General features: G+C 38.2%; 1 protein-coding gene across 1 annotated transcript in view; it reads right to left on the minus strand.

Moving 5' to 3' along the window:
- PARD3B (par-3 family cell polarity regulator beta) overlaps positions 1–24,024 on the minus strand; it is a 403,293-nt gene that overhangs the window by 192,133 nt on the left and 187,136 nt on the right. The window contains exons 9-12 of the mRNA XM_048309307.1: positions 23,382–23,521; positions 22,467–22,595; positions 8,355–8,540; positions 2,308–2,478 (exon numbers count right to left, since the gene is read on the minus strand). Of these exons, the coding sequence (XP_048165264.1) occupies positions 2,308–2,478; positions 8,355–8,540; positions 22,467–22,595; positions 23,382–23,521 (626 nt within the window). The remainder of the gene's footprint in view (positions 1–2,307; positions 2,479–8,354; positions 8,541–22,466; positions 22,596–23,381; positions 23,522–24,024) is intronic.

A 24,024-nucleotide genomic window follows, 5' to 3' on the forward strand; every position in this document is an offset into this window, starting at 1 on the left:
AAAAAAAGTGTAATAAAATAATGATAGAATAAAAACAATGAAAATAAGCATAATAAAATGTAAAAATTGCACCTCAGAACACAAATCATAACTGGCATGCTCACAGTGACAATATGGCTACAAATGCAGGCTTAGTGGACAGGCAGCACATGTAACTTCTCTTCTCCTCAGTGCAGCATCAGCCAATTGAAAAGGCTATTTTCAACCCCCATACAGAAACACACACCACACAGCCACTGACAACTGTGTTTCCTCTTGAAACTGGAATCTTTAGTTTACATGAGCTTCCTTAGGTTGTAAATCCACATTTACTACTTTTTCAAACTATCCATTGGAGACACAGTGGGATAAGGAACCTTAAACTAACAGCAACAACAAATCTGCTTTTCTGGCTCTTTGATAAATGACACAATCAATATCCCAACAACTGATCAGTAACCAACCCAATTCAAATATTCAGCTTATAAAACATAGCTGTCATGGATGACCTCCATTAGTGTCCTGCCCAATAAAAACAATAATGCATTTTTAAACATATTCTTCTTCTGCCAAGCTGAGATGCAGTGCTTAGGTAGCTGGTTTGGGGAAAGGAAAGAATGGGCAACAACCCATTTCTGCTACAGTCTCCAGACTCAAATGGAATTACAATTGAACGCAAAGACTACCCTATAAAAATTAATTCCTGTCTAAAATGAATTTGATTCAATCAAGACCTCATTATGCATTCTTCATAGGGCATGAGTCAAGACTATTTACCTCCTTCATACATCTGGATAATATTCAAAACTATACACTTAACTATAAAAACCAGCCTCATACTTTTACTAGGTCAATCTGATGTTTGCTTGGAAGCTTTTTTTAAACGAAGTGGCTTTAGTTAAATAAAGAAAACTCGCAGGAGTGAACTTTCTTTGAAGGTGAGCTATCTTCTATCCCAAAAGTGCACAGTAAATATACTATATACTTCATAATTCTTCCTTACAGCAGGATCCTGTCACACATAAAAGGAAAGCAAAAATGTGCTTTCCTCTAACATATTCCAGAATTGCTAATGGATACTTTTCATATTTTCCTGGCACAATTGACATCATGAGGCATTTCCAAAGTGTCCTCCCAACAAAGTTACAGCATAATGTCTGGGAAGTAATATATTTCTAAATCTATTTCTCAATCAATAAATGATGGTAATAAATTAAACAGAAAATTATCAGAAAAATATTTAAGAGTTGATTAAATTACAAGACACCTGCATTACTTCCTCCCTCTGGTATTTTATGCAAATATACCCACAAACATGACTGTTTGTAATTTTAAAATGTTCCAATAATGCTTATTAAATAAGAAGCTTGAAATAATATCTTGGATTTCTATAATGAGATTTATTACTACCTTTTACACCCCAAATCCACTTGTACGTACTTTTATTTTAAAGTACTCTACAGATACTTAAAACTTTTTCAAATATTTACTCAAGAGTTAAAATTAAAACCAGGGTGAGTAGAAAAGGCAGCCAGTATACATGTATGTTATCTACGTAAAGATGAGAAAAGAGTGTGCATATGTGCGTGCATGCATAAATCAAAGAGGGAGCAAGGGAGATCATAAAACCAATCTTTTTCAAAATAAGAAGTGACTGGCAAACATCAATTTATATGATGTCTAGAAAGTATAATAGTTAAAAATGTCTTTCTTTTCTTATTTTATTACCTTACTTAAATAGATTTTATGTTGATCAACTCAGAAACCCATCCTGAAGGGATCTTCATCTGACCAGGAAAAGTAAAATATTTAATTCCTTGAAGGTCAAAAAAAAGGAAAAAGGAAAAAAAAAAAAAGGCAAGACAGCTCCAGAAAAACACACACACACACACAAAAAAAGTACTAATGAAACAGAAAAAGCATGAGTAAAGTAAAATCTAAGTCACACTAAGACACTAAGGTCTCTGATTATAACAACAAATGAAATCAGAATAATTTGCCTGTATCCCAGCAATTTCCTTGAGGAGGTAGCAGATAATCAAGATTATACCAATATATTAATCCTAAACTAACTCTTCTTGGAATCACATTTTCTTTTGTTCTAATACTTGTTGAATCAAAATAAGAGGCCAATTTTAGCCTAGTCTCAACAATAAGAGCAAGACCAGGAGATATCAACCAGAAACACTGCGTGAGTCCCCTTACCAGGAGAGAACGAATTCTGCCAGGAGAAGCTCTCTGTGACTGAGACTTCAGCCATCATCTCTTATGTGCAAAACCACTGGGACTGGAAAGACATTTACCTAAGAAATGCATTTACTGCCTCACCTCTGTGTGCACCTCCAGCCTGCGGAGCACAACCAGCTGGATCCTCCCCCGAATGTTCCCCTCCATGGACATGGAGCGCCTGAGGGTTTCCATGGCCTCGTGGTTTGACTTGCCCAGGAGCGACTCCCCATTCACTGCCACCAGCTGATCGTTTACTCGCAAACGACCGTCCTAGAGCAAAAAACAAAGAGGATTTTTAAAAAATCAAGAGGTATTAAGCAGAGGTGTGACATATGGGAAAGCACGATGCAAACAATCAGACATTGCTCCTATAACTCAATAAATAAGAGACTGGACAGTGCCAGAAATAACTTTGTGTCCAATAATTGGCAATTTTTTTCCTCTATTTGCTACATTTTGGAAAGAGTCCATAGTGCAAATACAAACAGAAGTTCATGCACAGACAGCTGTTTTTCTTGCATTTGAAGTTTATTTGTACCAGTTAAAAAAAATTAATAATTAAAAAAACCCAAAACCAAACATGCAAAACCAAAATAATAGAAACCACAAAAAACCACACTTACCCCGTCCCCCCCAAAAAAAGGAAGAGCAGCTTTTTGTTAGTTTAAAGGGCCCACGCCATAACTATTAGTATCCACAGTGCAACCACATAGCAGTACTACAACCTATTTTCCATGCATTATTATCTGCTATTAAGATCTGGTAAGAAATAGCTCCAAAAATTTTGTCTTACAATCTTACTGGTGCATATCTTGTCACAATTCCCATGCCATCACATGGGCCAGTGTCCTCAGTACAGAATGGTCACTAAGACTTAAACATCCTTACTAATTAATGCTGTCCCTATATTACAACATCCAAAACTGCTGCCAATAACAAAATTAGGGTTGAGCCATATCAAGTAACCTATGCTTCAAAAAAGTAATTCACCTTCATTTGCCGAAGTTAACTGACATTTGTGAGTGTAATAAAATTACAGTGGACAGTGTTATTTTGTGATTTAGGAGTCTTGTTGCTGTTGTCATTATTATCTGTGATTTATTTCTTTTCATAAAAGAACATGCCACGGACTTTTCTCTCTTTAACAAGAAAAAAAGGTCTATTTAATTGAGACACAGAAATTTCTTTGAAAGCTTGTCAAGTTCACAATTATCAGGCTGGCATCAGACCTCAAAAAAGGAGGAGAAAGAGTAAGAAACTGAAGACATCCCATGTAAGGCGGTGAAGAAGTAATAACAGGGAAAGATCTTGCACAGAAATGCAGTGCTTGGTTAAGATGAATCTGATTCATTCACAGGTTCAGCACAAACTCTTCACAAGGCACTCATCCAAACTGTTTACATATTTCATGCATCTGAGCAATACAAAACATATATACTGATTTCTATTTTTTTTTCTGCAACTAAGATGTTCAATTAACTATTCTGCTATTGCTGCCAAGCCTAAGTCATTTTTGAGTGAGTTACAGTAGCTGTGACACACCCAGCTTTATTAAGTGTTATTTTTGTTGGAACTGGGTATCATCATTACTACAGGAGAGTACAGATAACCACAAAGCTGAAGAAAAAACAGTATATAAAAAAATCCAAAATAAACTGGGATGGACCAGAAGATGGAAAGAAATAATGAGGAGATGAGTCACTCAGTGAAGGAAAATGAAGTGAAATAAAACTTTTCTAGGTAGGGTGTGGGAATGGAGGATAGAAAACAGAGATGCCATTTAGAAGAGATACTGAAATCTCTCCCACCTCTCTGCTGAATATTTTATGCCAACTTAGTTGTACATACAGCCAAAGTCAGTAAGTTAACCCTTTCTCTACATACAAATGAAGCCATCACAAGTGCTAAAGTTTAGGGAGACAAGAGTTAACATTGCTGAACTGAAACATTTATTATTTGCACGTGCTGTAATTCCTCTGTGTTCTATAAAAATTTGCTGAAATGAATGGAGCTATTCAGATCAACAGGAGTTTGAGGAAAAAACATTTTATTTTTTGTGAGTTTCTGTAAGACTCTGAAAATTTTACACATCCTCATGTCCTCCCCCAGTGGTGCCAAGTTTCTTGGAATACTGTTTGTCCTTTCTGGAAAAAACTCACCATGTATAAATATCTGTTAAAGTTCCTTTCTAAAGTATATACAAATACAATGCCAAATGCATCTTGTCACGACTACAGCTGTTAAGTATGCAACCGTCCTGAACACAGCATGCACTTTTAAATGAATCACTGAGCCTCATAAGGCTCTGTATTGGCCCAATTTTTAATTTGCCTTGTAATACTTTTTAGGAGACTTTGTATTTATTTATATTTTAATAACATTAGTTCTTAAAGGGCTTCTTTTGATGCATTCTCCCTTCTTCTCACTCTGTTATGTGCAACATTTAAGTGAAAAATTCAACTTGAATTTGACACTTCAACTGTGATGAAGAAAAAAGATGTTGATCATTTATAAATGTTTATCAACCACACTTGCTAAGTCACCTGTACAAGAAAGGCTGGAAGACAGGTGAATGCTGTTTTCACACAACAGGCAGAAGTTACTTCACAGAAAAACCTTTTGCCTTTTTAGAGACCAGGAAAAAAAATCCCAATGTCTAAACAGTTTCCAAACACAGATTTTCGCATCCCTTGTGTTATGGCCTGGTTTGGAAACCCGAACTGCAAGAAAATCTGCTTGGCTCAAAACAAGCTAAATGTTGTTTTAACACGTTTCTTCTTTCATCTCTGAGAGGTAGGTTTCTTTGTGGCTTTAGAGTAGGAAAACAACATTTGGCATTTCAGCAGAACAGTTTTCAAATGCCATCTCTGGAACTGCGAGTGAGCTATTCTAATAGAGGGTGATGTTATTCTTCCCTCGCTTATTCAAAAAATGCTGGGTTTTTCATGGACACTCACAGCAAGGGGCAGAATCTACCACCACATGGCTGCCATATTTTCACAGCCATTCACAATACTCCCACTTTTTACAGTAGAGCAGGAAGATATAATGCCATGATCTTCAAGAACTTATGTTTTTAATCAAGGCACAATAAGCTATTTCCCTTGTCACATCAATGGCATTTCTGTCAGAAATGCCCTGATGGCATTTATTGGAATTATCCAATTTCCCCATCCATCGCACACAATGAGCAATGTTTATTGTAACAGAACTCAGAAGGACCAAGGATGCTCAAGCTACACCATGTTTGCTTTGAACAAACACACAGATAAAAAAATATTCCATTATTTCTTGTAATGGCTCTGTTTCATTTCAGCTGTAGTAGACCGCAAGTACCTGGTCCTCAGGAACGCATCCTAAGTGAAAAGCCAAGATATCTCAAGGTGAACAAAGCTGAAATCCCCAAAGTTATGGGGAAAGACAATGCATTTAAACTCAGTCAAATGTTATTTTTCTTCACATGAAAGGCTCTGCATAATTACAAATACAAAGTATTCTAGTAACCTCTTTATCTTAGGGATGTTAAAAAATAGATACTTCAAAAATTATGGAGGTTAAGAAGGGACATAATAGTTCAATCAGCAAAAGCAACTGGTTTTATTCCTGCGGGATACAGTGTTAGAATACAAACTTGGAACTTTTAAGGCATTTTTATTTTGTTTGATTTTGTAGGCAGAGCAGTAAATAGGACTGAGTCGTACTGTAGCAGGTATGATGCTACATGCATTAACATTTTAGGAAACCTTTAGCTAGGACAATAAGAAAACCATAAAAGATAGAATTAAATACTTAAATTTTCCATTATGGTTTTTTAAAAAAATTGCTACTGCACTTTGCAATGCCACTAACACATTAGAGCTAGATTAATGTGTTAATGTATCAAAAAACTTTAAAATGTTAGCCTCTCTTCAGACCTTGGTTCAAGCCAATAACGAGTAACAGTAACCAAGACGGTCTGCATCTCATAGTTTACTCTTCATTCTAAAAAACACATGGCAGAAGAAATTTACTGTATCGAAACCTTTATACAGCATTAGAAGGATTGAGCATTTACTTTATCACTGAAACAAATATGTTGAAATTCTATGTATTACATTTCTTCTTCTGAGTACAAGCAGTGACAGTATAGACAAGGGGATAAAGTTCCCACTTACATTAGCATGATACACCAGTATCGAAAATATTTTAAATTCTAAATGCAGAAGTGAGAAATAGTGAGAGAATTCTCATGTCAGTGAGCATTAAGATTTCCTCCTGTGACAGTTTCCCAAGAAAACACTGTACACTGAAAAGCAAATGCACATGTTTTAATCCATAATAATCCATTTCAGAGAGTAACAACGAATAGCATGGGAAAACACTCTGGACAACTACCAGCTGGAAAGAAGGGCTTTTTATTTCAAAACTTGCTCCAAGAAGAGATTTAAAATAAGGGCAATAGGACATCTTTAAATATTTATGCACAAATATATGCAGACTTTAACTTGATACAAGAAATTTTATTAATTGTTAATACCCACTGATTAGGTTGTGTTCTATAAAAAGGTCATTAGACAGAAGAAAGACAGCTGTTCTCCATGCATTACACAACAGCAGACCGTGAGTCTTAAAACACTGCCAAAATGCCTGCGTTCTGTGAGCACTTGCACACAACACGCAGGAAAGATTCTCTGTACAGTTCTGGTTGAAGCCAGAGCCTCAGCTACTGTCTCATTTGCTCTGGAGCCTACACTCAGATCTATTACCACAACACAGGTCTAATTGGTGGAAAGATTATAATGGAAAGGTTAGAATAGAGAACAGGTCACAGGACCACAGGCTGTCACAAGACAAAATAATCTCCCAGTCATGGTGACTGCTGTGCCAGTCTACTCAGGGGTGAGCACAGAAGTCCTGCTTTAGTAGTCTGCAGCCATCTCCAGCCAAAATTAACTGCTCTGGAGTGAGTCACTGTGGGGAGTAGAGAGTAGCAAACATACAGAGCTAGAAAAGGTTGTTTAATGTGTCTGTGACGTGACAAGTCAGGCAGCCAGCCCACTAATAAGGAATATGGCTCCACAGCTTGGCTATTCAAAACAAGGTATTTATCCGTGGCAATGCACTGTCGCTGCAATTGGTGTGGACATGGAGCTGGGAAAACAAAGAGGGCAGCCTCATTTCTCAGTAAAATGTGTCATACTCTGCAGCAGACATGCACACGAATTGAGCTTATCCAGCCCTAATTTGGCCAAATGTGTGTTAAATCAGTTCTAGTGTACACCAATCAGATGAAGATCCAAGCTTTGAAATAACTGTGAGACTAGGACAGGTAAATAACAAGCAGGGAACTGTTTAACATTCTCATGAAACCTAAAATCTTGATTATTGCTATTTACTAGCTGCTGTAAATAGATGATCATTAAAGTTTTAATGCTGTGAATTGTCTTACTCAGCAGGCTGATGTCAGTAGAGCAATTTACATAATGCTGAATTAAAAGGTATTTTTACAGAAACGAGAACTGCAAGGAATTGCTGAGATAAAAGACAAAAATTACATTATGATTCTACAGGTGTTAAACATACTAGCCCTGAAAGATTAAGTAATTTGTTTCAAATTCAGAGAAGTTACCCTTTCCAAGTTTTATTTAGGGGAAAAAAATGCAGTCAACAGATTTCCTAAAGATTAGAAAATAATTCAAATACTTCTTAAACATAAAATACACAACAGTGTTTGTACAGTGCTTAGAAGGAACAGAACAACTCATAATATTGTCATTTACCAATTTAATATTACCAATTCAATCCACAGGCACAGTGTAGATACCAACTTCTCTGTCACTGAGCCAATCAAACTTTTTCTGTAGGCTGTGGAGAAGCTGGAAGGCAGCCTCTACTCATACCTACCCATCCTTATCCTTCCTCCCCTTCCCCGTTTCCTGCAGCATCCAAATGTTCCCTACAGTTTGCAACAATTCACTTTCATTTTGGCAAACCTTACCACACACAACCCCAGAAACCATGGGACAAAATGTTAGATTTGTAGTTCACCCAAAGGAATGAGGGACAAAGGTGTTCGTTCCTAGGATGTTTCTCAAGTGAGATTCAGCACTCAACACAGAAATGACAGAATTCTAACACATTCATCTCCTGATGTGCTTCTTCCATACCTTAAAAGCAGCACCTCCATGAATAATTGATTTGATGAAAATCCCAAGATCAGCTCCTGTCTCTCGAGATTTGTTGCCTTTCAAGCTCACACCAAGTCCAGCAGAGCCAGAATCATTCAGAGGAATCTCAAAGGTCAGCTGCTCTGTGGTTTCTGGAGAAAAAATACTGCAGTTTGGCTCTCCTTTCTGTTGGAGAAAACAAGGATGAAAATAGGGGTGAAAAGTTGGCATGAGTTGTATTCACAGATTTGTACAACAAGAAATAGTCCTCTTTTCCAGAAAGTAGCTTGAAGAAACAAGCCTTATAATCAACAGTGCATTTAGCTGACATTTTGTCACAAGATCTGGCTTAAAATGTTATTTTTAATGATACCTAGGAATATGCTTAAAGAGAAGGTAAAATAGCTTAGTTCCACATGATATAAAACTGATGTTGCAGCAGAATGTAGAAAAGACATTTATACACTGCTGCATTAAAAATGTAAGCCATAAAACTCTCAACATCTTTACATGCAGCTCACAAACTATAATGGTAGTTGTACTGTTAAATCCCATTCCCCTTTGAAAATTGAGTTTCATCCTTAAAAATTTATCCTTTCCTTAAACCTGTCTACAGAGGAAAGCTGGTGTAACAAAAGCGAAGGTGAGAATTGAAAGCACAGTAACTTATTCTGTGTTAACTCCCTTTGAACATACTTTTACTCCATAGAGGTTTGATTGTTCTGTTTTTCTTTCTGGTATGGGTTAATCTCAAGATTTTCTCTAGATTAGAGTGCTGTTTACAAGACTGTCAAGTCAAGCATCCACAGCTACGGAAGATCAGAAAGAACTTCCTTTTACTGTACACTGTATCTGCAGTTTTGTAGGGCTGTCTGTTGCTGGGCAGAGGGGAAGGGGGTGTGGTTGTTTGTCTTTTTTAAAGCAGGTTAGAATCATAAAATCAAACAAAATCAAATTTTTGCTTGAAATATTTATCTTGGGACACCTAAAAAATAAAACAAGGACAAGGAGACCTATTATGGAATAAAGTGTTCATGGAAGGTGTTAGTGCAAAAGAACTTACGCAACACATTCGATTTTATTCCATTTTTCCTTCTCCACATAACTGTAAGACAATTAATTAGCTTTTGTTTCTTGTCATTTGGACATTTTTTACTCTTTGAAACGGTACTATTAAAAAATTAATAGGAAAAAACTATGAAAAGGAAGCACACAGACAAGTACAAGTTGAAAGATGACTGACTGCTGCTTCCAAGAGCGTCAAATTCTCACATTAAGTTATTGAGTAGAGGCCACATGCAAGGAGTGCAGTAGCTGGGCCAATCCTCCTCTTCCCTAATGAGGTATCACTTCCAGGACCTAAGCTGCAGGACATGCAGTATCAATGCAACTGTCAGCAAAGGTGCCAACAGTACAGATGTTTCCTCAGCAGTCAGAGCACACCTGTGCATTCAGGTATCATGCTGTCTAATCAACAGAAGTATGACCTCAGAACTAAGAGCAGAAATTATTATCCCGAAGAAACAGTAGCACCTAAGTATACTTGCATTTATTTCAGATGCCCTTTCACTGATGAGAACCAACCACTGGCTAGAGAGGAATCACATCAGCCAGAAAACTGACTATCAATCTCAATCCCAATATGCACCATGTTTAAATTTTTCCTGGAATGTAACTACATGATATTAAAGTCAATACAATTTGCCTAATTGCCAAATATAAAAATGTCACAGCACCAACACTGACAATTGTCTTCATACCAGCATTCATCTCCAGTACCTAAGTTACACATTTGTGCTTCTGTTTTTGTTCACCAGAAGTACAGAATTCTCAGTTACATGTCTGTCACTTTTATTTCTCAGCTTTGGATGGACATCCTGAGCATAACTCCCCAAAATCTATAAATTTGTAACAACTGTGAACAATACAGAATGATAACTTGTTTAATACTCCTCCTCTAACTTCAGAAGAGCCAGTGTAAGGAAAAAACCACACCACTACTGGCCTTCTAACATAATCATTTTACATTAACTTTCTCAAGGTTTTAGAGAAAAGATTTTCTGCCCAATCTTTTTTTCCAACTTGCACATATTCTCATCAGTCAATTCAGAACTCTTAGATCAGAACTCTACTCAACTGGCACATCCTGTCAAGATTTGGACAGAAGAAATTCTTCTAAAGGTCCCAGATTCCTGTCTGGAATTTTCCATCATCCTGTGATGATTCCTGTCTTTAGGACAGGACTTGGTATTACTTCCCTGGTCCCCTAGGCAAGCAGTTCCTGTGTGCTTCTACTATCCTTCCACTTTAATCCGTGACATCTGCACCAGACTTGCCCCTTCTCTATGTCAATACTGTGGTTTTGTCTTTGCCCATACTGTGAGAAAAGCAGTGAGGGGGCTGTTACCACAGGACATAAAAGCTCCCAGTGCTCATGGCAATCTTACCCAGAGCAGTCAAAACTGCTTTATAGGGCTACCTCAGTACGAGCTTGGACTTCATATAAAGCTGAACTTGGTCACCCAACAGAGTTGCTCAATGTTCTGTATTTCCCAGCTTCCTTTAACATAATTATGCTGTGCATTAGCCCTTGTTAAGTAACCTACCACATCACTCTATGCATGCCGGATGTGTTCAGCAGGACACCAGACAATACAGCAAGCTTCTGTCACTATTTCATTTCCTATGTTTTCCTTAGTGCCTAATTTGGAATCTGTAACATTTGTCTAACATTTTCCTTGCTACAGCTCTCTATGAAACAGATCACTTAATCATATAAAAACCTCAGTAAATTTAATTTAAGCTGCTTTTACCTATTACTAGAGAACACTCTAATATTTTTAAAAGTCCTTCACAAGTCTCTTGTTCCACATAGTCCAATCATCCTAAACATCTTTTAATTATTTGTATTCAGCTTTATCCAAAGATCCAGCAAAAACTGATTTAAAAATAATGTTGAACTTTATCTAATAGTACTATCAAAAACTTGTTACCCGTGATGGAGACTGAATGATACTTCCAAGATTTCACAAGGATGGGTAAGAGGAAAGGAGATGCATATCTAAAAGTCAGTGATAAATTCACTGTAAGGCAACTAAACTCTGTCTTTACTCTCTCAAAATTTTCCTCTGCTACTCATTGCACAGCATCTGATCGCAAATGCCTGGTAGTCAGTCTGCAACATCATGACTATTTGGTGCAAATACAAGATTGAAAACTTGTTTGTGAGAGGATGTGAGAAGCAGCAGAAAGGAGGAAAAACAGAGGGAAAAAGCGAGGAACAAAACCTAGAAGCTTGATTTCATCCTACACTCGCTGAATGTTTTCAGATTATTATCCTGATCATAATGCTCTTCCCAAGCAATACCTTTTCACTGATGACAAAAAGAGCTCCAGCCATCCTTAAGTTAACAGCTCATCAATTACCTGCTTCATTTGGGCAACTAATTTAATGAATGATGGCCCCTGTTCCTAGAATATGCAGGTATGAATATTAAATGCTGATAGTGACTCACAGAGCTGGATTCCTACTGCTTCTATTTCCCTGACTTTGCTAAAACATTATCCCAAGACATCAATACTTTACAATATAGCAACCACCATCAGCAGAATTATGGTCTGGTAAAGGAAACCCTCTCAAATGCACTAAACCTTGAATTCTATTAGAAACACTTCTTACCTCAAGATCATCCTAGAATCTGAACTCAAACACAGAACAAATGAAATGAGCTGCAACACAAATATGTTTCTAGTCTGGAAAAAACTTACAGCTGTATGTTATTAATTACCCAATCAACAACCACATCATGTATTTTCCATACCAAATGTATCATACCCCAGCAGTTCAGGAATTAAATGATAGTATATCACTGAAGCTATTCCCTACTGCAGACATAGGAAAGTAACTCAATTGTAGTAGGAAAACCAAGATATCTTCACATTAATCGATGTCCAGATAGCCAAGTGGTGATCCCTCAGGATGGTTAGAGCTTTGAGATGGTCTGGTCTATACTTTTCACTCAGTCCCAGAGTGGGTAAGGTTGGAAGGGAGAACAGTGGGTCATGGGGCCCAATCCCCCTGCTCAAGCAGGGTCACCCTGGAACACATGGCACAGGATTGTGTCCAGGTGGTTCTTGAATATCTCCAACCTTGAGCTCCCTAAGCCTTTCTTCATAATAGAGATGGCTCCAGTTCCTTAATCATCTTCACTGCCATCCTCTGGACTTGCTTCAGGAGCTCTGTGTCTCTCTTGTGCTGAGGAGCCCAGAGCTGGACACAGCACTCCAGATGTGCCTCACCAGGGCTGAGCAGAGGGGCAGGATCACCTCCCTCGACCTGCTGGCAGTGCTCTTCCTGCTGCACCCCGGAATCCCATTGGCCTCCTTGGCCACAGGGGCACTGCTGGCTCATGGGCAGTTGTTATCCATCAGGAGCCCCTGGTCTTTCCCTGCAGAGCTGCTCCAGCAGACAATCCCCAGCCTGTGCTGGTGCGTGGGGTTGTTCCTCCCCAGGTGTGGGACCCTGCATTTGCCTTTGTTGAATTTCAAAAGGCTCCTCCCTGCCCATCTCTCCAACCTGTCAGGGTCCTTCTGAAGGGCTGCACAGCACTCAGGGGGATCAGCCACTCCTCCCAGTGAACCTGCTGAGGAGGCATCTGCCCCTTCATCCAAGTCATTGATGAATAATGGGCCCATTATTGAACCCTGGGGGACACCAAGGCCTCCAACAAGACCCTGTGCCAGCCAGTTCTCGATACACCTCACTGCCCACTCATCCAGTCCATACTTCCTGAGTTGGCCTATGAGGGTGTTGGGAGAGACGGTGTTGAAAGCCTTGCTGAAGTCAAGGTAGACGATGTCTCATTCATCCAGGTATTTGTTTCATTGTAAAAGGCAATCAGGTTAGTCAAGCATGATATACCATTAGTGAATCCATGCTGGCTACTCCTGATTACCTTCTTGTCATCCATGTGGACAGAGTTCCCTGAGTCCTCCTTCTTGCCCTTTCTGAAGACTGAGGTGATATTTGTTTTCTTCTAGTCCTCAGTCACCACTCCTGACTGCCACGACCTTTTAAAGATGATCGTGAATGGCCTCGACAGCTCTCAGCACCCATGGAGGCATCCCATCAGGACCTATGGACTTGTGGATGCCAGATTTGCCTAGGTGTTCTCTAACCCAATCCTCCTTGACCAAGGGAAATTCTTCTTTCCAACACTCCTTTACCCTTGTATCCCAGGTCAGAGATTCCTGAGGGCTGGCCTTCTCAGTGAAGACCAATGCAAAAAAAGTGTTTAGTAACTCTGCCTTCTCTGCATCCTCTGTTACCAGGCTCCCCGTTATGTTTAGTTATGGCCCCACATTATCCTTGCCTTTCCTTTTGTTATGGATGTATTTGAAGAAGCCCTTCTTGTTGTCCTTGACATCCTTGGCCAGATTTAATTCCAGATGGGCCATGGCCTTCCTTATCTCCTTTTTACTTACTCTGACAACCTCTCTATATTCATTCCAAGTGACCTGACCCTGCTTCCATCTCCTGTGTATTTCCTGCTTACGCTTGAGTAATGACAGGAGTTCCCTATTCATCCATGCAGGTCTCTTGCCCCCTTTGCCCAATTTCTTGCTCAGTTCTTTCCTTTAAGATGAGTACATTGAGACAGGAACACTTTTAAGTATTAATAAAATGTACTCAACAGAGACACAGGTTGAAGTTAAAACCAAACCAAAACGAACACCCCACAACCAAAAAACTCTAACACAAAACCAAAAAAAACCAACCCAACACTTCAAGAATGGTCTCCAGTGTTCACTTAGTCCTTGCTGGGCAGCTCCTTCCTTCAGCTTTGCTAAATCTTAGCCTGACAGCTTTCAATGGCTTCTACAGCTGCAACAAGCTCTGAACAGTCTCCTCCTGATAAGCACATCCCTGCAGCCTAGTGATGTTTGTTCTTTACTATTTATAGGAGTCTGCCAGCCTCATTTTCTGCTCAAAGCTCCCTCCTGGTTGCACCATCCAGCATTCTAGGCAGTTCCCAACCTCTCTCAATTGCTTGGGGAAGACAAAGATCTCTCTCTCTCCTGGACCAGAAGGCAACAAACAGAAGTTGTCTAAGAGGAAATATTTTCTCTTGCTGTCCAGACTCGGTGGCTAAACAGAACAGAGCAAACAACCAAACAGGTACTATCCCTCACAAGGGAAATCAGGACAGGAATGTTTTAATCTACCAATATACCTGCATGCAACTTCAGTAAAATAAATTCTGACATTTACTGAATCACCAGAAACCAGACAGAAAAGTTCAGTAGAGTTTATATGAAGGTGAGAGAATACAGAGTTTCCTAGATATGAAAGCAGAAAGCCCTAATAACACAGTACTAAATAACATTCAGCAATGCAGACTGAAAACTTGTATCTAAGGGTCTCAGGACACTTAATTAATTTTAAATATTAAATAATATTTATTATTTATTAAATTTATTATAATATTTATAATTTATTAAATAATACTTTTAATTAATATTCTGCCAATGATTTCAATTTTTAGAAGCACATCCATATCTCAGATCTCCGGTTTCTTAATTAAAAGATTATAATAAAGGATTATTAAAAATAATCGAAAATTTTACTGGTCTCACCAATAAATTCTCAGTATTTTAAAAATCACAAAGAATATACTTTTAGCCTTCTCCTACTCCCACAGTCACCAGAGCAGTACAATCCGAACTATAACATTTGAAAAAAGTACTGTTCATTTTATTCTTCCACTTTGTACTTAGTCCATGGTTATATCTACACAATATTGTGTCAATCCTCTGTCTACCATGGGACACCACTTTCAATTAGCCCTTTTATTTAATCTTACAATGCCTGTTCTCAATGACCACAGCACTTTTAATCTGTGGATTTATGATAATCTAATGCTAATCTCTCACTGGAAAGGTTGCCTTATATATCCTTATTGTATTTTTTGCCATAAGAAAAGCTTACCAAAAAACTTAGCTCTCACTTAGTCAGGAAGGAAATAGCATTTGTTTAACACAACAAGAGACCTTTCAGTACCTGTCTGGTGCCCTTGACCAACACACTATTATGGCCTCTCAATATGCTGACTGCCCCTTGCCTGGCTGCTCTTTTCTGATAAGAGATGTCAACTCCCTGGGGTGCCATTCAGAGCCGACAGCAAAAGGCACAAGACCCAGGAGGGTTATTTTCAAAGGTTTATGAAGGAAATAAGACATTTGCATGCTTTTGCAATTACTTTCTGATAAAAATATTTAAATTGTGGCACCACATAGCTATTATTGTCAGAAAAGCTTGAAAAGAAGATACCCCCCCTATTTGCATCATGCTCCATGTTCTTTCCAAGCACTTAGCTACAATTAAGAAATACTTTGCTGACAGTTCAGTCATTCAGTCACTATAAAAACTGCACTGTATTTTGCAATAGACATATTGTAACACCCTTAAAAGTAATACTCAAAGGTAATACACTGTTGTAAGCTTGCCACAATCAAGTAAATAACTGAAGTCATTGCTGCATGTATTCATCTTTAGCATTTCTGACAGATATTTCATATTGGCTTCTTTAAAATTATCTGTACTCCATACTGCAATAAAAACTAAATGGTCACTAATGGCACACCCTGCTAAGTAAGAAAGCCAGTAGCAAATCCATGGAGATATATTATACTGTACTTGGATAATTTTAACATTAACATGGTATGCTACAAATTTGTGTCATGTTAGATAGAATGTGTCTGGTTTGAATTATGTAGACTCTCTGGAATTATAGCTTCGAAAACTGAGAAAACTAGATTCATCTCTTCATCCAAGACAGATACAGTGCATTTCAGAAATGGAGATTCTCCAGTTTGCTTGACATGCCTATTTGAAAACCCACCAAGGAAATGGTTTTCCCTTGCAAAAGTTTTTTATTTGTAATTTGGTGTGCACTGCTGTTCAACTTTAAAAAATGCAGTCTCACTTAACCTTTTAAGCTACATAACCATAGGAAACAGAGGAAGAAAAATTAACTAGTTCAGCCCTCAGTCAAGGTCAGCCTCACTGTGAAAACACCCATTTTCAGCCCATGCATGGAGTGAGCTGTGTGCTTATGCACTCTGTGGAGCTGGAGCCTTATGCAGTTAATACACCTTGGCACTTAGAGCCTAAAATCTTATCACACATGAAGGTGGAAGGCTGCATGATATTTTCAGGGTGAATTTAGGGTTGCTGCTACTAGATCACGTCAGAATACATTCCAGGCAAATAGGTCACAACACTTAGATGTACAAATCCAACTCTTCACTCATTTTACTGCTCACTGTTTTAAAGGGATGGTAAACAAAGCAATAAGCAGGGTTTAATTCTTTTATGTCTACTTCAAACACCACATCCATATGTTTTACATTAAGTCAGCCTAGGAAAACTTTTTTTCTAAGTTTTTAATGTATTCTAAGACAGAAAGACTTTAGAAACATTCATATGGTATATGGAATAAAACTAGTGACCCTTGTAAACGGCAAGGCACTACATTTGTTAGCAGGATTTAAAAATTGCCCTAATAGTTTGGTTTTATTAAATGGAAATACTGTAGATCTGGGTAAGTGCACCTAAAATATATGAAGAGTCAATTTCTGTTAAGATCAGATTCTATATGCCTCTATTCTGATATATACACACTTATGATTTCATAAATAAAAGCGGGCTTCCAGACAATTTTGGGCAACCTCCGAGCTACGACTCAAATTACCAAGTAAGCAGCTTTCATTTCCCAGCATTCTGTGATAGGGTTCCTAAACCTAGGAGTTTTGGGCAGTAATCTTATAATACACCTTATAAATACCTTATCTGATAGCAGAAGTAACATTATGTTTTTCTCTCCTTACTTGTATCCTCCCTAACTTTTTCTTTACCAGCAGGCAGAGCACCATCAGAAGTTCTTGCAGGCAATGAGTGCTATGACTGGGCCTTTCAGACCATCCTTTTAATGTTCCTCATATTTGCTGGAATATAGGAACAGTAGGATCTGAAAGGGAAATAATTGCTGGATCATAACACTTTGACAGGCATGACAGAGAAAGCAATAGTAGACCAGATGCAATAAGGTCTCTGCGGCATCAAAAAGGCTGACAATTGCTATCACATGGAAAAATCATATTTGCTGTGCTGGTAGCTTTACAGGCACTTCACTGCATAGGAGACCTCAAAAAACAACCACTTTTTAAAGACAGATGGATTATCAAACAATTTAATCCCCTTTGGTAGATTAGGGAGTCCCACCCAAGCCATGCATAAAGAGATACCTTTCACTGTGACAGGAAAGATTGTTGCATTCCTTCTTAACAGGGATCTCTCTCACTGACTTTTGTAAAGAGCACAGTAACTAATCAACAAACCGCAAAGAACAGTTTCCAGTACTCTAAGACATAATGAACTAGTAATGAAATACATAATGAACCTGAAAACCTTTGAGGGGCTGCACTACACAATGTTTTGTCTTTAAAAATATACATTGTCTTTAAAAATATGCGTAGACACAACCTACTCACTTCTCAACTATTCCAGATGAAGAGAATAGGTCCAAAAATAAACTTTCCTTTAAAATCCTCAGGATATTTAAAAATCTACATAGTTTATAAAAGATGAAAGGTGCCATGTGCATTTACATTACCCTTGTCTTCACTACACAGAACAATTCAAGAACTCCTTCTTGTGTATGCTATTAAAATTCAATATATGCTTCTTTTTTTCCCTACCCAATTCATCTCCCTTAGAACAGAGGTAACATAACAGAGAAATGGTACTTGCTGGAATCAGTTTCTGACTGAAATTATTTGTCCATTTCTGGATAATTGAGCAATAGAATCACGGTTCTGAACTACAAACAGGTGCAAAAATGGTTAAGTCTAGGCTGTAATCTCACCTATTATTTCCTGCACATAAAAAGGCAAGCAACAATTAAAAGGAAGTAATAGAAATTAAGCTTTGAATATTAAAACAAATAGACCAACTGGTTTTCCTTCAGGCATTTAAGTTCAAGGCAGTGGAAGAAATTATCTAGGGAAAGACTGAAACATAAAAGTTAATCACATGGTACGTAGGAAAAACCGCTTAATTGAACTTGCCACTCATCCTGCTTCCTTCTATTCTGTATAATACACATGTAAAAAAAGACTTAAAGACCAATACTACGTTCAGTACGTTGTTGTTCATTTAGCTATTGTTATAAAAATGATGGTTTGTTCCCTTTCACCCCCCCATTCTTCAGGGATCAGTTAATATGCCAAGAAACCACAGGAACAGCAACTACAGTTGCAACTGGTAAGTCAAAGAGATCTTTAAAACAAAAATACAGTGCATGCAAAAATTACAATGTATGTGCACTAACTTACAGAAAAATGCATGCAAATATTTTTGGTGCTATACTATTTCTGGCAATTGCAGAACAGTCACATTCCTCTGCTTGTGTGCATCACACAGAATAAAGAACTGCAAAGGATCATAGCACAGAATGGGTTGCACCAGAGCTGTTCTCGTTCAAGTAGTTTTCCTTGTTCTACCAATGCAGGGATAAAGAAAGAGAAGGGGAAGTAAGTGATTTTGCACCATTATGAAAAGAAATGGCACTTTCAGATCACACATTTTCCCTAGAGAAAAAACATGATGCAACAGACACACATGATCAAAACACTGTATTTCCAAAACACAACAGAATGATAGCCACAGTTTGATGTGCATTCCATTCACTTTGAGAGGAGCTGGAAAATCTAAACCTATTCAGTTAAACCAGTTTCTTTCTGTAACATTTACCATCCTTTAGAAAAGACTATTACACAGTTTAAAACCCAAATGCACCTTAAAGAACACACTAATCACTGGCCACTCTACAGACTGTGGTAATTAAGTTAATCAAGATCTTCCCCTGGAGTTTTGGAATCAGGTCCTTACTTAGCTGCTACATTGTCAACAGCTGGTATGAATTACTGTGAACATTTGGCTAACTGGATAATAAGGAGGACAGCCTGTGGTTGGTCCAAATTCTACTTCACCGATCTGTTTCAATATATGAAAAAAATCTCATTAGAGCCTCCTTTTCTTTTTTTTTAAAGGAGTAACAACCCTACAAATGTTGGGTTCTCAATTATTTTCCCTCGTTATGTACGAAACACTGTAACTGTGTAACTCTCAGATGTGGCATCAGTCAGTGTAACCAAAGCCCCAATTCCCTAAAATTTAATAATGCCTGTTTGGAACACTGATCCATCCGCACCCGTATCACATCTCAGCTGCTGTGGCAAAGGTTTGCTACTTTGAATATATTTTTCTACTTGGCTAGCAATTCGTAAGCATAGATCACAGTAACAAAATACCCAAACTCTGCTCCCACCTATCTTACTGAAGAGAAAATATTCGTGAGACCAAGCTTTCTCCAAGCCACAGCTTTATTACAAGGTAAAGTCAAATTATATTATTACAGACCCATGCAACCAAATGCCACCCAGTGTGACTTTATTACATTATTTGCTTTGTACCCATGCAGTTATCAAACTCTCTCCAGCAAATCCACATAAAAACCCAGTTCTAGTGGAGCAACATGCTCAAAAGTTGCTTTGTGCACGGGTTTCAAGTGGATGCAGCTTCCAGATGCGTCTTTGCCACAGGAAGCTGTGGGGAGTGGGTACATTTACTAGGTGGCCCTTCTCCTTTTCCTTTCAACAGGTAAAGGGAATCTAAAGAAAACATCTCAGATTACAGTCCCTGGAGAACTGCTCAAAGCAAGAACAAGTCTGATATAAAACAATTACTGTATTATTGCCAGGCATTAACAAAATCCCCAAGTATTCAGGTAAATTCCGCATGCATGTTACACAGCCAGGGCACTCAGTTACAGCTGTCCTTGAAAGACATTGGATTATCCACTGCTTTTCCTTCCAAAAACAAACATTTAAAGTGCTGGCATTTTTCTCCTCTTTGATCAAAACAGTACTGTAACTTTTGAGGTAGCAGAGGATTAGTCCAATGTAATATCATGGCTAAAGCTGAAACCAAACAAAAAAAGCTAAACCAATTTTAATTTTTTTTTTTAATCTTTGTTGAGACTATTCTCAGACATCTCATGAATTCTAACAAGCATTGTGTTAACATCAACATCTGGTATCTTAGTGGTATGGTAACTCACACTTTTGCTGTGAGCTACCAGATGTTGCTGAAGGGCTTTTTAATTTAGATGGGCTGGTTCCATAAATTCACGTAATGTACTGCAGTAATTCTCATTTGTATTGTGTTGTACTTGACTGAGATAACGAGAAACACAGAGCAATATTAGAATTCCCATATCATCACTGTTACAGTGAGGGCCATCACTTGTGGATCATCCTTACACAGAGGAAGCAAACTAGGCGAAGGTCAAGCTAGCAGGATAAATGCGGCTACTTCATGGATTTCAATCATGCCAGTCATAAGTAAATCACCTTTTGAAAGGTAGTTAATCCTTGCTGTAGAGACCAGAATTTAATATCACACAACTGTGGCAGGTAAAAATTATAAACAGCTTTTAGATTCTTCCAGTTTTTTATCCCCACACACTGCTACAGTGATTTCCAGCAGATTTTGCACTATGACAATACACAATAATGTTGGGGGAACAGGAGAGAGAAGAGAAGAATGCATACCTTTTTTTAAAGTACCTATTCTAAGTAATGTGCTTTATAACTTAAAAAACCCACATGAAAACACTGTTGATGGGTAGCTTTTTCAAAAAATAAGCCCTTATTTAGAAGAGCTGGTGAATGAAAAGAAATTCTTCATAGAATAGATAATTTAGTACTTTAAAACTCAGAAACTTCCCTGTGATCCACACAAACACTGACTCTACAGCTCAGGGCTTACTTAGCAGAGCAATGCAATGACCAATTTTGGTGCCTTGGGAATCACTGACAACAAATGCCCAATTACAAGGCTGAAAACTGCCATTATACTCCTTAAAAATTACACAATAAAAGAGAAAAATGGATATAAAAATAGTTTTGCTATGACACCTCACAACTGCTCTACTACAAGAAAAAGTGGGCACCAGCGATACAAGAGAAAAGACTCACATGAGAGAACCTGAATGCCCCTCCAGCTTCCTATCCTATCACAAGCAACCCTGACCTCAACAAGGTCCAACAGGTAACAAGGAAACAAGAGGAAAACTGTCAGCAGTGTTTTGTGAGGAAACATAATGGAGGATTTCTGTAGAAGATCCTGACAACAGTCTAAAGGAAAAGCAAGAAGGCGGCATCTTAAGAAAAGGATGAAGGCGGTTTGTGTTCTTTGAAGGAGATAAAATGAGACAAAAGCAGGAAATGCTGTCCTTCCCTTATCCTGAGGACTTAATGAAAGGTCAAGTATAGCCATCAATCAAGATAAGGAAGAGGCAACCAAAGAAATGACCTTCTCTGAGGGGGAAACAAACATGTATCAGATAGCACTTTTACACGGATGCAGTTCTCTTATGAGAGAAAAGAGCACAGTTTCATGCCAGTGTTAATTTTAAAAAGTGAAAACTAAGCACTTGAGATGGAAAAAAGACAAGCAAGAGCCTATTAAGTCAAAGGCTAGCAGCCAAGGAAAAGCTTGCTTCCAAAATTTGAGAGGAGGGCAGTGGAATTCCATTCTGCCCCACTCCTGCAGTTGGGCACCTGGCTTAGGAGACATCTCCTGGGGGCAGCCATCCTCACTAGTTTGTTACTGATAAGCTGCAGGCTCATTACATGCACTTTAAATTTCTGGCTTAAAGCTTGTTGCTTTTCTGAAAGCAAATAACCCATTTTTAGTTATGCTTGACCTCACACTTACAAAATTAATTTACAGTTTTCCCCTGTGAGTTATGCTTATGCTGTCATTTCTGGGGATGAAAAATCAGATTGGAATTGCAAGTAAAGTAGATAAAAATCAAATATCCCTCAAAATCAAATGTAAGTATAAATACTTGTTGGACACAAGCCTTATATGACTACCTTTTGTCGGCTTTCTCAGCTGACAACAGTTCATTTCTGTTTCTTGGGCTAGTTTTAAAACATGGAATTGTTTCCAAATCACTCTTCCGGAAAGAATAACAAGTTTACCAGCTCTCGAGGTAGAAAGGCCTCCTCCTGACGAGCCACAATCAGACAGACAGTCTCCCCTTGCTTTGTGCTCCTCAGCATAGCTACAAGCTCTTCCTGGGTCCTGCCAGTGATGTCCCGTCCATTCACCTGCCAGCCACAAAAGAACAGAGGATGTCATATCTCTGAGTATGACTGCCTTTAGCAGGCTTATTAGGTTCCCCTCACCTAACACAGTGTCAATCAGTGACTGAGAGCAAAGAAGAATTAGCAACAGCTCCCATACTGTCTCCCCCTCTGGCCCTGCACGAATTACTTAACCTTTTTCCTCCTCATTTTCACCATCTGTTAAAACAGCTCTGTAGTACTTACCCACGTTGCAGGGGGTTTGTGAGGCTTAATTAGTTTGTAAAGCACTTCAAAGATGAAAAGTGAAGAAACGAGACCTTAGTATTAAAACTGTTTACCTTAAGAGCTTTTTAGGTTAGGAAGTAGAAATAACCCATTAGATAATAAGATTGTAAGTCACAAGATACCTGAAAATTTTCAACAGACAGATTGGAGCAAAATTACCACAAAATGAGCACTTAACCAGCTTGATATTAACTGGAGTTTTTTGGAAGTGGCTGAAGAGGCAAGACATGTTTTGGTCCTAAACTGATACATTTATCTGCTTTAAAAAACAAGATCTTACCAGGTTTTCCTTGTTCAAACACCCCATGGACCCTTGTGAAAAGAACCACTTTTTCACCTCGTGGTGTAAAAACACTTGTTGACAAACAAGTGGCATAGAAGCTGTGAGAGTGACTTTTTTTAAAACCAGGGGCAAGAATTGTAGTTCTATACACCAATAATATGTATGAGGAAATAAAAGATTTATGACAAAACTAGCAATCAATTTCCAGCAATGCAAATACAGTGCATGTTTATCCTAACCTCCAGGATTCTGTCTCCTGACTGCAAACGACCATCTTTTACTGCTGCACCTTTTGGTAAAATATTCTTCACAAAGATTGGACCAGGACCATGTACTGAAGAGTCTCTGGTAACCACCGTGAAACCAAGTCCTTCTGGACCTAGAATGTCAGATAAAGAACTCACAACATAAATTTCAACATGTAAACGATGATCATTAAAAGTAAGCAAACACTGTCAGCAAGATACCCCAGAGACTCATTCAGGTTAACTCTTAAAAAAGAAAGCAAACAAAAAGTGTAAACACAAGCCAGTTTTCTGCATGGTCTAGAGAAGACATCTATTGATGGCAAAACACATACCCAAACCCTCTTACAACAGCTACAGATGGAAATACTTTGGTAAGCACACAGTAATAAAAAACAAGGAAGAACTCTCTTCTTAAAGAATTTATCTTTTCTCTACGTCATTTCAATATTAGTCTTCACATTAATGTCAATTGTCTTTCATAGAATCAGAGCAATTGGATTTGTTTATTTATGAGCATAAATATAATTTAGCAGATTTTACTGAAACTTGGTAAATGGGAAAAATATCACATGATTTGAATGCAAAAACTGATGATGTGCTGTTCAGAAAGGACAAAGTGGTATTTCTAAGCTTC

Source organism: Corvus hawaiiensis, chromosome 7, assembly GCF_020740725.1.
Source record: "Corvus hawaiiensis isolate bCorHaw1 chromosome 7, bCorHaw1.pri.cur, whole genome shotgun sequence".
Taxonomy (NCBI): Eukaryota; Metazoa; Chordata; class Aves; order Passeriformes; family Corvidae; genus Corvus; species Corvus hawaiiensis.